Source organism: Bolinopsis microptera, chromosome 8, assembly GCF_026151205.1.
Source record: "Bolinopsis microptera isolate Bmic1 chromosome 8, MBARI_Bmic_1.0, whole genome shotgun sequence".
Taxonomy (NCBI): Eukaryota; Metazoa; Ctenophora; class Tentaculata; order Lobata; family Bolinopsidae; genus Bolinopsis; species Bolinopsis microptera.
In genome coordinates, this window is record NC_087079.1 from 17,113,037 (window position 1) to 17,129,376 (window position 16,340).

General features: G+C 37.0%; 1 protein-coding gene across 1 annotated transcript; it reads right to left on the bottom strand.

The window, feature by feature from the left end:
* Positions 1-13,174: 13,174 nt before the first annotated feature.
* On the bottom strand, positions 13,175-16,000 carry LOC134820211 (uncharacterized). Its single transcript, XM_063830433.1, has one exon. The coding sequence runs from the start codon at positions 15,998-16,000 to the stop codon at positions 13,175-13,177; it is 2,826 nt and encodes a 941-aa protein (XP_063686503.1).
* Positions 16,001-16,340: the final 340 nt, after the last annotated feature.

The window sequence follows — 16,340 nt, forward strand, 5'->3', positions numbered from 1 at the left end:
TTTTCTTGGAGCACATCTTTGGATTCCCTAACACTTGTATTTGTTCCATTCAGTTCTGTTAAAGTGTCGTTTGGTTACCAGTCACTTCTGTAGTTTCCGTTCGGTTCTATTAAGCTTGGTTTATCTTTCCTGAGCACAATCTTTGATTTCTACACTATGCCTTGGGTCCCATTCAGTTCTGTTAGAGTGTCGTTTAGAGTTTCAAGTCACTTCCTGTAGTTTCCGTTCGGTTCTATTAAGCTTGGTTTCTTTTCCTGGAGACATCTTTGATTCCCATACACTCTGCCTTGGGTCCATTGGCCAGTATCGAGATAGCCCGTACACGGTCCGCGGACCACGGTCCGCGGACCACTGTCGTACCAGATCAATTACTGTATAATACAGTATCCCTGAATCAAGAAACAGGTGAATAGTGTTGGTTTACCAGATCATTGAGATAGTATGTTTGGTATCTTGGATTTGCAATTAGTTACGACTAGCATAATTAATTGTTGCGTAGTATTTTAATGGTTCAAAATATTGTATTACGATTCAAATGTGGTCTCTCGGATATAATTGTTAGAATAATATGATTTACTGATATCTGGAATATTATTCCGTTGAAGAGACAAAGGGAAAGTGAAACAAGGAAGTTAGGAGTAAGGGCTAATTTTCGGGTCTAAAGCCATTTCAGGGCGTAAAAATTGTTATATCATGTTAGTATATATAATGCTTTATAATAGTTAAAATGCTAAATTAAAATTACACACACTGGATATACTGGTTACTCAAATGTTGTATTGTACATTTATTTGAAAATAGTGATTGGTACACAAGTTTTACACTCTGTCCAAGGTACATAATGGCTAATGAATAGCAGGTTCGTGTGCTAATATTTTGTTTAAATTTGTCTTTGGAATATGTTGTAAAAGAAATCCTTAGCTATGCACTCTTTATTTGTTATTATACTAGGTTTAAATAAATTAATGTAGTAAGCTTCTGTTTCACTTTACGTTTAATGGTGCTATATAAGTTAATTTCTAATATCGAAGGAAACATCTGGTTCTTTGTTTATCGTGGAAATCTCTGAATAATGAGCTGCCAAGCATAGCAGGAAGGTTAAGGCCTGTTCCATGTTGGACTGCCTTCGATGCTCTGAAAATCTATCGTGTGCTGTTCTACTCGTTTCACCTTATAACCATAGCTCTTGACATTATATTACACGTAACTTTGATTTGACCATTTTTGGTTTGCAGTCGTGATTTGTTGTGATGTGTGGACATTTGATACAGTTTGGTTATGGTGCAGTGTGTTTGTCGTGTGGTCGTGATGAACATTAGAATCTTGAGAGTTTCTTACCCCCCACTTGTGAGGAATATGAATTTGTTGCAATAATGGAGAGAATTGTTGAAACGTTTGTATGTACTATCACACAATTACGTCATACACATGTCAATATTACTAAACTCACGATACCCTATTTTATACCTAACATCTACACACCTATTGTGGCATCAGTTGCGGCTCATGGAGTTGGGGACTGTTTTGGAGTGGGAGAGCGTCCAGAGGCGGTTTTACCCTGTCTTGTTGATGAGGTAGGGTTCTCTTCCATACAGTGCAGACTGGATATCTCATTTGACAACGCTGGCAGAGCGGCGATACATGGGGGGGACCTTATTGAAGCTTTTAAAGTAACTAGTGGTTTGACTGAATATGGTTCGGGTTTGTTCAGTATGAGCAGATCTGAGTCTTAATCTGTTTAAACCAATAGGTGTAATAAGTAGTGATAAAATAAAGTTTAAGAATTCTCCAGTCTTCTTTTACTTCCGGAGCGAGTCATCTTACTGGACAAATCTCCCTTCAGATGTCAAGAACGCTCGACTGTTTTTTAGCTTTAAAGTAGATTGGAAGGATTTAAGAAAGAAATGTGATTTCTAATAAACTGTGTAAATGATTTTGTTTTGGAATGTTTCGATGAAGTTTAGTTTTAGGGTAATTGAAGGACCCAGTTATTTAAGGCAATAAGGAGACACATTATGAATATATTGGTTTCATCCATTTTGTGGCAAAGAAGCGTTTCATAAATCTTTATTCACTGGGAAGTATTAATGTATTAATTATTTATAGATAAAGGTTAGATTTTATTAATTAATAAATTTAATTTGATAAATTATTAATGTTGATGGAAAAAATATATTTATTTAAATTATTTTTTTATTTAGTGCATTGATATTTTGTAGACACTTGTGATGATGTTATGTCATAATCTTTACTTACTTACTTACTTACCTAACTAATGATAGAATGTAGTATATATCCTCATAGATTATATTTACCTATAAAAATGCATAGCGTAGGTGTGCGATTTGGTGATATTTTAGAGGAAGAATTTTCTATTACGTACATCTTTACCTCTCCTAACCTACCAAGGTAGTCAGTATATTGGTTACTCAGTAGGTAATAATCACTAGGGAAGTACAAGCGGTAGATGTAAGAGTGACCGAGTAAATTAGCGATAGAAATCATCAATAAAGCATCCATTATGTACTCATCTTGCAAGTATTTCTCCATTTGTCGTGTGGTTGTTGAATAAACACGTTAATTTGGACATATTCCAGAGAGTGTAGCTTAAAAAGTATGAAGGACCCTGCTACTGATATTTTTTGTATCAGGTATTATATTATATTTGATGAGGCAACGAAAAATATTGATCTAAAGTCGCCTCCTTTTACCAGTTACTTAGTAATTTTTAGGAACGGGTCGCTAACTTCAGATCAAAAGAGCGGGTCGGGTCAGTTGTTTATCTGGTACAATTGTTTGTCGTTACCGCTCAGTTCCGTCTAAAAGTAATGTTGGTTAGGGTTTAAAGACCTCATAAAGTCATAGACAGTGAGATCGATTAGTGGAGTTTTTATAATAAGTGTTGATTGGTCAAATGTTTATGTTAACAGTTGAATCACAGCTTTTAAAATCAAAGAATTTTTAGTCATTATATGTTAAATGTAATTATCATAATAAATGTTTACGTCTTATTAAGTCTGTTACAGTTTTATCGTCTCATAAAATAATATTGTATGATAGTTAATAGTTAACAGCTGATAACAGTATATTAGTAATGTTAATATTACAGCTAAATGTTGATTACAGATGATCTCAGGACGATTACAGGGCCCAATGACAAAGGTTACAGGTACAATGCACTTATTAAAAACTTCAATAGTAGTAACCAGTAGTTGTTGTTCAGTCCTCCTCGCAAATTTTTCGTGGTCCTCTTGTTCCTCGTGGTGTTGTTTGAAATGATCAACCAGTCCCACTGTAACGTTCACCCCAAAGATATCCTCTGAATGTTATTAAGTTTGTCTGGTTGTCAACAGTGGTATGAGGCTTTATCTGGTCTGTTTGTTTTAAATAATGATTATATGAAACAATTATGCAATTATACAAAAAATATCATTTCCTGGAAATTTAAAAAAGTAAGAAAGATCTTACCCATCATAACCCAGTTGGTCAGTGATTGTAGAGCTGCGTGTAAAGAGCTTATTCAGGTAAGGGGGAACGGTGAACAGAATCGTCCCATTACTAAACTGTTTCAGTCTTCTGCCTCTCCAAAAAGTGTCATAAGAGTCTTCAGTCACTTCCTGTAGTTTCTGTTCGGGTACTGTTAAGCTTGGTTTCTTTTTCCTGGACACCAATCATTGATTCCTATTACTCTGCTTTGGTCCCATTCAGTTCTGTTAAGTGTGTTAAGAGTTTCAGTCATTCTGTAGATTCCGTCTGGTTCTATTAAGCTTGTTTATTTTTCCTGGAGCCACAATCTTTGATTCCCTACACTCTGCTTTTGGTCCCATTTAGTTTCTGTGTTAGTTCCTGTTAGTTCAGATAGTGTGTCGTTAAGAGTTGTAGTCCGTTCTGTAGTTACGATAGAGTTTCGTTTTAGAGTTTCAGTTACTTTCTGTAGTTTATGTTCGGTTCTGTGTTAAGCTTGGTTTCTTTTTCTGAGAACATCCTTGATTCCATACACTCTGCCTTGGTCACATTCCAGTTCTGTTAGAGTGTGTTTAGAGTTTCAGTTCCTTTCTGTAGTTTCTGTTCGGTTCTATTAGCTTGGTATCTTTTTTCGGGCGCACAATCTTTGCATTCCCTACACTCTGCCTTGGTCCCATTCAGTTCTGTTAGAGTGTCGTTAGAGTTTCAGTCACTTCCTGTAGTTTCTGTTCGGTTCTATTAAGCTTGGTTTTCTTTTCCTGGAGCACAATCTTGATTCCATACACTCTGCTTTGGTCCCATTCGTTCTGTTAGAGTGTCGTTAAGAGTTTCAGTCACTTCCTGTAGTTTCCGTTACGGTTCTTATAAGCTTGGTTTCTTTTTCTGGTGCAAAATCTTTGATTCCATACACTCTGTTTTGGTCCACATTTAGTTCTGTGTTAGTTCCTGTTAGTTCAGGATAGTGTGTCGTTTAAGAGTTTGTCGTCCTTCCTGTCAGTTCCGATGAGTTTGTTAGAGTGTCAGTCATTCCTGTAGTTTCCTTCGGTTCTTTCAAAGGCTTGGTTGTCATTTTTCTTGGAGCACTTTATTTGGATTCCCTACACTATGTTTTGTCCATTCAGTTCTGTTTAAAGTGTCGTTTAGAGATTTCAGCACTTCCTGTAGTTCCGTTCGGTTTATTAAGCTTGGTTTCTTTTTCCTGGAGCACATTCACTTTGATTCCTACACTTCTGCCTTGGTCCCATTCAGTTCTGTTTGAGTGTCGTTTAGAGTTTCATGTCACTTCCTGTAGTATGCCGTTCGGTTCTATTAAGCTTGGTTTATTTTTCTGGGCACAATCTTTTGATTCCATACTACACTCTGCCTTGGTCCATTGGCAGTATCGAGATAGCCGATCACGGTCGCGGACCACGGTTCCGCGACCACTGTCTACAAGATCATATTTCTGTATAATAAACAGTTATCCAATGGAATCAAGCATCAGGTGAATAGTTGATTGGTTACCAGATAATTGAATAGTATGTTTGTATCTTGGTATGCAATTTAGTTACGATAGACATAATTAATTGTTAAGCGTAGTTAAATTACTGGATCAAAACTATTGATACGATTCAAATGTGGTCTCCTCGGATATATTAGTTACGAATAATAGTTGATTTACTGAGATCTGGATATTATCCGGTTGGAAGAAGACAAGGGAACAAGTGAACAAGGAAGTTAGGAGGTAAGGGCAATTTTTCGGCGTCAAAGCCATACTTCAGGCTTAAAATTGTTTAAATGTTTTGTATATAATAAATGCTTCTATACTAGTTAAAATGCTAAATTAAAAATTACACACACTGAATACAGGTTACAGCAAATGGTATTGTACATTACATTGAAAAATTGTGTTGTACACACAGTTTTTCACTCTGTCCAAGTACATATATCTACTGAACAGCAGGTTCGTGTGCTTATTTGTTTAATTTTGTCTTTGATATGGTTGTAAAAGAAATCCCTTACGCTTCTCGCACTTTCTTTTGTTATTGTACTATGGTTTAAATAAATTAATGTTGTAAGTTCTGTCACTTTACGTTTAATGGTGGCTATATAAGTTATTTTCTAAAATATCGATGGAAAATAATCTGGTTCTTATGTTATCGTGGAATCTCTGAATAATGAGCAGCCAACGCATTATCAGGATAGGTTAAAGGCCTGTTGACTGCTCTTCGATTGCTCTGAAAATCTATCGTGTGCTGTTCTATCGTTTCCCCTATATCTAGCTTTGACATTATATTTACTACGTAACTTTGTATATGAAACATTTTGGTTTTGCAGTCGTGATTTGTTGTATGAAGTGGACATTATGATCAGTTTGTATGGTGCAGTGTGGTTTTTTTGTCGTTGTGGTCGTGAATGAACCATAAGATCTCTGAGAGTTTACTTCCTGGTGTGAATATGATTTTGTTGCAATAATGGAGAGAATTGTTGAAAGTTTGTATGTACTATCACACATTTACGTATACACATGTCAATATTACTAACTTCACGATACCCTATTTTATACCTAACATCTAAACACCAATTGGGAATCCAGTTGCGGCTCATGGAAGTTGGGGGGGACTGTTTTGGAGCTGGAGAGCGTCGGAGGCGGTTTGCCCGTCTTATTGATGAGGTGGGCTTACTCTTCCATACAGCTGTCAAGACTGGATATCATCAATTTTGAAACGCTGGCAGGAGGGCGGCGAATACATGGGGACCTTATTGAGCTTTTAAAGTAACTAGTGGTTTGACTGACTATGGATCGGGTTTGTTCAGAATGAGCAGGATCTCGGACTTAATCTAGTTTCAACCAATAGGTGTAATAAGAGTGTAAAACTAAAAGTTAAGAATCTCCAGTCTTCTTTTCTTCCGGAGGAGTATTCCTTACTGGAACAAACTCACTTCAGATGTAATGAACTGCTCGACAGTTTTAGTTTTAAAGTTAGATTGGTAGGATTTAAGAAAGAAATGATTCTAAAATAAGTGTAAATGGATTTTTATTTTTTGGAATGTTTCGAATTGAAGTTTTAGGGAAAAATTGAAGACCCAATTATTTTATGCTATTAGGAGGTCACATAATGAACTTTCTTTTGTTTCTTCATTTTGTGGCAAAGAGCGTTTCATTATTATTGATTCCACTGGGAAGTATATGAATTAATTTATTTATAGTTATTGTATTAGATGTTATTAATATTAAATTTTAATTTGATAAATGATATAATGTTGATGGAAAAATATATTTATTTAAATTATTTTTTTATTAGTGCAATGATATTTTGTAGACATTGTGATGATGTTTGTAATAATCTTTACTTACAACTTACTTTACCTACCTAATGTTAGTGGTAAGTATATGATCCTCATAGCATTATATTTTCTAATAAAAAATGCATTAGCGTAGGTGTAGCGATTGGTGATATTTTAGAAGGAAGAATTTTCTATACGTACATCTTTTACGCCTCCTAACCTACCATGTAGTACAGTATATTGTTACTCAGAGGGTAATATCCAATAGACGTACAAGCGGCTAGTATGATAGGTGCCTTGTATAATGCGATAGTAATCATCAAAAGCATCCTTTATGTACTCATCTTCGCTTTATTTTCTCCCATATTGTCGTGGTTGTTGATAAATCGTTAATTTGGACTTATTCCAGAGGTGTAGCTTAAAAAGTAATTGAAGTGACCCTGCTACTGATATTTTTTATCAGGTATTATAATTTTATTTGATGACGGCACCGAAAAATATTGATCCTAAAGTCGTCTTTTTACCAGTTACTTAGTAATTATTAGGACGGGTAGCTAACTTAAAGATCAAAAGAGCGTGGTCAGTTGTTTATCTGGTTCTATTGTTGTCGTTACCGCTTCAGTTACGAATCCTAAAGTAATGTTGGTGGGTTTAAGACCTCATAAAGTCATAAGAACAGCTGAGAATGATTAGTTGGTGTTTTAATAATAAGTGTTGATTTCGTCAAATGTTAATTGTTAACTGTTGAACAAGCTTTAAATCATAGATTTTAGTCATTATATGTAAATCGTAATTAATAATAATAAATGTTTACGTCTTATTAGTCAGTTACTGTTTAATTCAGTCACACATAGAATAATATTAGTTGATAGTTAATAGGTTACAGCTGATTAATCAGATATTAGTAATGTTAATATTACAGCTAAATGTGTGATTAAAGATGATTACAGACGATTACAGGGCCAATGACAAAGGTTACAGTATACCATCACTTAATTAAAACTTCAATAGTAGATAACTGTAGTTGTTGTTCAGTCCTCCCTCGCAATTATCGTGTCCTTTGTTCCTACGTGGTGTTGTTTGAAATGCTTCACCAGTCCCACTGTAACGTTCACCCCTATGAAATCCTCTGAAATGTTATAGTTTGTCAGGTCAACAGTGGTATGAGCTTTATCTGGTCACGTTGTTTTAAATAATGATTATATGAAACAATTATGCCAATTAATTACAAACAATTATACATTTTCTGGAAAATTTAAAAAACGTAAGAAGATTTACCCATCATATTCCACAGTTGGTCTGTTGATTGTAGAGCTGCCGTGTTAAAGAGCTTATTCAGGTCAAGGGGGACCGTGACAGAACGTCCCATACTAACAGTTTCCTGACTTCTAGCCCTCATCCAAAAAAGTGCATTAAGAGTTTCAGTCACTTCCTGTAGTTTCTGTTCGGTTATGTTTAGCTTGTTTCTTTTTCTGGAACACATTATCTGATTCCCTATGCTCTGCTTTGTTCCCCACTCATTCAGTTTGTTAGAGTGTAGTTATAGAGTTTCGGTCACTTCCTGTAGTTTCCGTTCGGTTCTATTATGCTTGGTTTCTTTTTCCTGGAAGCTCAATCTTTGATTCCCTACTCTCTGCTTTGGTCCCATTTAGTTCTGTGTTAGTTCCTGTTAGTTTCGGAATAGAGTGTCGTTAAGAGTTGTAGTCCTTTCCTGTAGTTCCGATAGAGTTTCGTTTAGAGTTTCAGTTACTTTCTGTAGTTTCTGTTCTGTCTTTCTGTTAAGCTTGGTTTCTTTTTCCTCATGGAGCTCAATCATTGATTCCATACACTCATGCCTTGAGTCCCCCATTCAGTTATGTTTGAGTGTTCGTTTAGAGTTTTCAGTTACTTTCTGTAGTTTTCTGTTCGGTTCTATTAAGCTTGGTTTTTCTTTTTTTGGAGCAAAACTTTGATTCCCCTACACTCTGCCTTGGTTCCATTCAGTTCTGGTAGAGTGTCGTTTAGTGTTTCAGTCAATTCCTGTAGTTTTTGTCTCGGTTTTTAGCTTGGTTTCTTTTTCCTGGAGCACAATCTTTGATTCCTTTCACTGTGCCTTTGGTCCCATTCAGTTCTGTAAGAGTGTCGTTAAGAAGTTTCAGCACTTCCAGTAGTTTCCGTTCGGTTTCTATTAAGCTTGGTTTCTTTTTCCTGGAGCACAATCTTTGATTCCCTACCACTCTGTTTTTGTCACATTTAGTTCTGGTGTTATGTTCCTGTAGTTCGGATAGAGTGTCGTTAAGCAGTTGTAGTCTTTCTGTAGTATCCGATAGAGTTTCGTTAGAGTTTAAGTCTATTCCTGTAGTTTCCGTTCGGTTCTATTAAGCTTGTTATTTTTCTAGGAGCACAATCTTTGATTCCCTACACTCTGCTTTTGTCCCATTCAGTTTCTGTTTTAAAAGTGTCGTTTAGAGTTTCAGTCTCTTCCTGTTAGTTTCGTTCGTTTCTATTAAGCTTGGTTATCTTTTTTCCTGAGCACCCATCTATGATTTCCTACACTCTGCCTTGGTCCCATTCAAGTTCTGTTAGAGTGTCGTTTTTTGAGTTTCAGTCACTTCCTGTATGTTTCCGTTTCGGTTCTATTAAGCTTGGTTTCTTTTTCTGGTGCACAATCTTTGATTCCCTACACTCTGCTTGGGTCCCATTGGCAAAGTATCGAGATTAGGCCCAGATCACGGTCCGCGGACCACGTGTCTCGCGGTACCACTGTCTACCAGATCATATTAATGTATAATATAAGTATACCCTGAATCAAGCACAGGTGAAATGAGTTGATTGTTACCAGGTCATATGATAGTTGTTTGGTATCTTCGGATTGCAAATTTAGTACGACTAGCATAATTAATTGTAGCGTAGTAAATTATGATCAAACTTTTGATTTCGATTCAAAATGTGGTCTCTCTCGGATATAATTAGTTACGAATTATATTGATTTACTGATATCTGGATATATTTACGGTTGGAAGAGACAAGGAAAAGTGAAACAAGGAAGTTAGGAGTAAGGGCAATTTTCGGCGTCCAACGCCATCTTCAGGGCTATATATTGTATATAAATGTTGTATTATAATGAATTTGCTTTCTATTAGTTAAAATGATAATTTAAAATTACACACACTGAATACAGGTTACATCATATGGTATTGTTCATTACATTTGAAAATAGTGATGTACACACGTTTTACACTCTGTTCAAGACTTAATATCATACTGGAACAGAGGTTTCGTGTGGCTATTTGTTTAAATTTGTCTCTTTGAATATGTTGTAAAAGAATCCCTTAAGCTTCTCCGCACTCTTCTGTGTTATTGGATATTCGTTTCTCCTAAATTAATGTAGTAAGTTCTGTAATTTAACGTTTAATGGTTGCATATATATGTTAATTTCTAAATATCGAAGGAAAATATCTGGTTCTTTGTTATGTGAAACTCTGAATAATGAGCAGCCCCAACGCAGTATCAGGATAGGTAATGGCCTACCCTGTTGACTGCTCTACGATGCTCTGAAAATCTATCGTGTGCTGTTTAATCGTTTCCCCTATATTTAGCTCTTGACATAATTTACACGTAATTTGTTTATGACACATTTGGTTTGCAGTCGTGATTTGTTGTGATGAGTGGACATATGATACAGTTTGGTATGGTGCAGTGTGGTTTGCGTGTTGGTCGTGATGAAACATAAGATCTCAGAGAGTTTTATCCTGTATTGAATAGAATTGTTGCGACTAATGGAGAGAATTGTTGAAAAGTTTGTATGTATCGATTTATCAGCTATCCAATTTGTTTCAGTTGACCACATGTCATTATTTCTAAACTCACGATACCACTATTTTATACCTACTTATCACACCTATTGGTGGAATCAGTTGCGGCTCATGGATGTGGCGGGACTGTTTTGGAGCTGAAGAGCGTCCAGAGGCGGTTTACCCGTCTTATTGATGCTGGTGGGTGCTTTCCATACAGCTGCAGACTGGATATCCTCAATTTGACAACGCTGGCTGAGCGGCGAATACCTGGGGTCCTTATTTGAAGCGCTTTTAAAGTAACTAGTGGTTTCTGAATGAAATATGGTTCGGGTTTGGTCAGATGAGCAGATCTGGTCTTAATCTAGTTCAACACAATAGGTGTATAGAGAGTGTAACTTAAGTTAAGAACTCCAGTCTTCTTTTCTTCCGGAGCGATCATTTCCTTACTGGAACAAATCCTTCAGATGTCCAAGAAAATGCTCGACAGTTTTAGCTTTAAGTTAGATTGGAGGATTTAAGAAAGAAATGATTTCTAAAACACAGTGTAAATGATTTTTATTTTTGGAAATGTTTCGAATGAAGTTTTTAGGGAAAATTGAAGGACCGTTATTTTAAGCATAGGAGACACATAATGAATATCTTTGGTTTCATCTTTTGTGGCCAATAGAAGCGTTTCATATGTATCTTTATTCCACTGGGTAGTATTAATGGAATTATTATTTATAGGATTATGTATTAGATTTTTATTAATTATAAAATTTAGTTTGATATATTATTAATGTTGATGGAAAAATATATTATTTCAAATTATTTTTTTACTTTAGTGCCATTGATTATTTTGTAGACACTTGTGTTGATGTTTGTCCATAATCTTTACTTAATTACTTACTTACCTACTAATGATAGTAGGTAAGTATATGATCTCATTAGCATTATTATTACCTATTAAAATGCATGAGTTGGTGTTGCGATTGGTGATTTTTTTGAAGAAGTACATTTTCTATAAGTAATCTTTACACTCCAACCTACCTTGTAGACAGTATATTGATACTCAGTAGGTTATATCACTAGACCGTAAAAGCGGTGATGTACAGAGTGACCTAGTAAAAAGCGATAGAAATCATCAAAATGATCCATTATGTATATCTTTCGCATTCTTTCTCCATATTGTCGTGGTTTTTTGGTTGATTAACACGTTAATTTTGGACTTAATTCAGAGGTGTAGCTTAAAAAGTTTGATGGTCCCTGCTACTGATTATTTTTTATCAGGTATTTTAATCTATTTGATGAGGCACCGAAAATATTGATTCCTAAAAGTCGTCCTTTTACCTGTTACTTTGTATTTTTTAGGACGGGTCGCTAACCTTCAAGATCAAAAGACGCGGACAGTTGTTTATCTGTACAATTGTTGTCGTACCGCTTCAGTTCTCCGCTCTAAAAAGTAATGTGGTAGGGTTTAAGTCCTCATTAAGTCATTAGAACAGTGTCAGATGATTAGTTGGAGTTTTTATAATAAGTGTTGATTTCGTTCAAATGTTAATGTTAAACAGTTGAACTCAGCCTTAAAAATCAAAGATTTAGTCATAATACGTGGTAATGTAAGCACATCACTCCCTGTTAAAACAGGTGTGCCACAGGGTAGCATATTAGGACCAATTCTATTTAGTTTATTCATAAATGATCTCAGTAGAAATTGCACACAATCTACTGTTTACTTATTTGCAGATGACAGTGCACTATATTTTGATAACATTTCCCGAAGCATATATGAAAATGTAATTAAGGATGATAATATTGATAATATTGTGCGAACTGCAATAGCGTAGAGTGCAGTTGGGTTTCAAGTTTTGTCGAGATGGCCATGTGGCCATAATCCTATTATTATAAAGGGTCTCAATAAGAGGTCTCGACTGCCTAGGCGTCAAACCTTGGCAGTCGGTAGTTTTCCTCTGGCCCGGGATCAGCTGACCCTAGGGACCAGAGGGTAAAGGTGTAGAGACTATGTGTATCTACAAATCTTTCGAGGTTGTTTTTACAAGAGACAGGGCTTGCTACGCAAGGGAAGAAAACCGGGAGAAACAATCACAAATTATACAAATAAATATTATAAAACCTAGCAAAAAGAAATTCAAACAATCCTACACTACTACAAATGTTTATTACATACTACAATGTAATACACGATAAATAAATGCTTTATAATCAAGAAACAGGGCTTGCAGGGCAAGGGACGGAACACAGGGACTGGCTACAGAGTGTATAAAACAGTGATTCAGCAAGTACCCATTGGGTATTGCTGAATCTGACCCACAAAATACCACAATCAATACAAGAATATACAATATTTAAACAAACATCATGTTTATACAAGAATCAGGGCATGCAGAGCAAGAGAAGAAGAATAAGAGAAAAACTCCAACACATGTATACCCCTTAGTCCAGTAAATAACAATAATTACTTGTACACAAAGCTGTATTTAATATAAAATACATAACAAATACACAGTCTACCCAATATACGGGTTAAAAATTGTATAAACAAGAGACAGGGCTTGCATAGCAAGGGAAGAGATATAAGGGGACCAGGTAAAAAGTGTTTATTACAGTATCCAGTGAAGAATAAACTAAATATAGAGTATCTACAGTGTATTATACTCTCAATAATATCATATGTCTAAGACCATCCTGAGAATTCTGGCTGATCCAAGCAGAGCTGTCTTCTGGAGATTAGAGATGCTCAGATTGCAGTGGACTGCATCGAGGTGTTTACGAAAGTTAATGGTGATAGTTCCTAATGCGCCTATCACCACAGGGACGATTGTGACCTTTCGTAAATTCCAGTTCTTCTTAATTTCTCTTTTTAGGTCTTGATATTTCAGTATCTTTTCTTGTTCTCTATCCAGGATCCGGGTATCTCCTGGGACTGCAACGTCAATGATGGTTGCTGCGTTGGTTACCTTGTCTACCAGGAGGAGATCCGGTCTGCAGTGTTCGATAACGTGGTCCGACTGGACATGGAAGTCCCACAATATCTTGACTTTTTCGTTCTCCAGCACCTTCTCTGCCCGGTGTTCGTACCACCTTTTACTGCGTGGGAAGCCGTATTCCTTGCACAGACTCCAGTGCAATGCGGCAGCTACTTTGTCATGCCGACACTTATATTCTGTCTGTGAAAGTTTTGAGCACCCATTCAGTATGTGGTCTATTGTCTCGTAATGGTTTCTGCAGAGTCTACAGAGGGGAGAAGAGCCAGGTGTTTTGTCAATCCTGTGCTTCACATAATTCGTCCTAAGTGCTTGGTCTTGGGCTGCTACCAACAATCCTTCTGTCTCCTTCTTCAAGTCTTGTTGAGTGAGCCAGTTCCAAGAGGTTAACGGGTCCGCTATACCCACCATCTGCCTTGGGAACTGTCCGTGCATCACTTTAGCAGTCCACTTCTCCTTGCGGATTTCCTCGCGTTGTGTTCGGTCGATATCTTTCTCTATCTCTTCACCCAAGAGTATCTTGTCTTTGACAAAGTAGTCCTTCAGAGCAATCAGTTCTGGGTCTCTACTTCTCACCACATAAGTGGTGAGTGCATTCTCCTCCCTCTTTACGACTTCCTCTATACTATGTAGCCCACGGCCACCCAGTTGACGGCTTACGTATAACCGATCAACATCTCCTTGGGGGTGGTGAGCTCCATTTATCCTCATCAGTTTCCGGGTCTTGACATCTAAGGCTTTGGTCTCTCCAGCATTCCATGAGAGAATTCCAGCTCCATATCTTATCACAGGTACAGCCCAGGTGTTAATTGCTTGTATACTATTCCTGCCATGAAGCTGGGATTTTAAAACCTTTTTAACTCTTCTGATATACTCTTTTGTAACCAGTGCTTTCATCTCTTTGTGCAGTATATCATTGGCTTCTAGTATTCCCAGATACTTATAGCCCTCGTCCTCCAACTCATGGATCTGTTCACCTGTGGGTAGGGAGATGCCTTCGAAAACGGCTCTTGCTCCCTTCTTCACCTTCACCACGGCACATTTCTCTAGCCCGAATTCCATTTTTATGTCACTGCTGAACTCTGCTGTGGTATTAACCAGTGTTTGCATTTCGTCTTCACTCTCGGCATACAACTTGAGGTCGTCCATGTATAGCCTATGTGACACTTTCGGTCGACCTCCCTTCTCCAGAGAGTATCCTATATCATGCTTATTCAAAAGAATGGACAGGGGTATAAGACTCATGATAAAGTGAATAGGTGATACTGAGTCCCCTTGGAATAGACCTCTATTAATTTTAATTCTCCCAAGGGAAACTTTACCAAGCATCAGGTTAACATACGATTGTTTGAAGGAGGCTTCAAACAGATCTATGATGGATGAAGAGATACCACACATGGTCAGACAAGACAGAATCCAAGAGTGTGGGACGCTATCATACGCCTTCTTGTAGTCTATAAACGTCATGTTCAGGTTCCGCTTCCTTCGTTTACAGTTCTTCAGAATGAGTTTGTCTATCATTAACTGTTCTTTACATCCTCTGCTCTTCTTCTTGCACCCTTTCTGCTCAGGGGGGAGGAGTTTTTGCTGGTCTAAATGGTTGTATATGGAATCTGAGATTAGACCAGTGAACAGTTTCCACATAGCTGATAAGCATGTAATAGGTCTGAAATTGCCTGGGATGGGTCCTTTGGAGTGGTCCTTTATGAGCAGGTACGTGCGTCCCAATGTCATCCAGTCAGGGATATCAGCGTTGGTTAGGCAATTCATAAGTTGATCTGCAATCCTATTGTGGAGTTCTTTAAAGTGCTTTATCCAATAAGCATGCAGTCCGTCTGTACCAGGAGAGGACCAATTGGTCATTTTCTTCACTCTATCTGCAACCAGGGTGCTAGTTATAACAAACTGTCGCTGTTCATCTGCTGAGGCTAGTGCTGTTCTGACATCCGGTAACCATTCAGCATCACTGTTATGTTCAACCGGCTGCTCCCATATGTTCTTCCAGAACTTCAAACAAGAATCCTTGTCAGCCTCAGGGTGGGAGATATCCTGTTCTTCAGGGTTTGTTTGAAGGTTTCTGTAGAACTGCCTCTGGTTGTTTCCAAACAACTTGTTCTGGTGGTATCGTTCGCATCGTTTATTAAATCTCTTTATCTTAGCTGCTTTTGCACGAAGACGTTGCTTCAGCTCCTCAATGATGCATGATATACCCTTTTTCTTCAACAGGGGGTGACGTCTGTTGAGCCCTTCTAGTATTTTTTGTTTAAGGGTAATACCTTTCTTCTTCTCCTCAAGATAAGAGATGTCTTTCCTCACCTGGGTAATCTTATCTTCGATTCTTCTTTTCCATAGCGGAGTTTTCCGCTTCTCTGCATTCTTATTTGCAGGTTTTTCACCAAGTCTTTCGCTGACTAAATGTGCTCCTGCAAGCAATAGAGTGTTGGTTTCAGTGATTGAAGAAGTAGGAATCTCTGCTATACATGAGTTGATGAGAGATGTTTCCTCCATAAGCTTCTTTCTGTTCACATGTCTCAGGGCCTATTATTATTATTATTAAGGATATGAAAATTGTGTATGAATGGCTTAGAATCAACAAGCTGAGACTAAATGCTGCAAAATCTTCATTCATTGTATTTGATAGATATCCTAATCTAGACACGTTGTCAATCCCTCTGGAGTTGGAAAAAGAATGCCTTTTTATAGAAGAAACTAAATCTCAAAAATATTTAGGTCTCATGATAGACAATTTATTGAACTTTCAAGACCATATTGATTATGTGAAATCAAAAATTGCTAAAAGAATAGGGGCATTATACAGGTCGAAAAGTCTTCTTCCACTGAAATATAG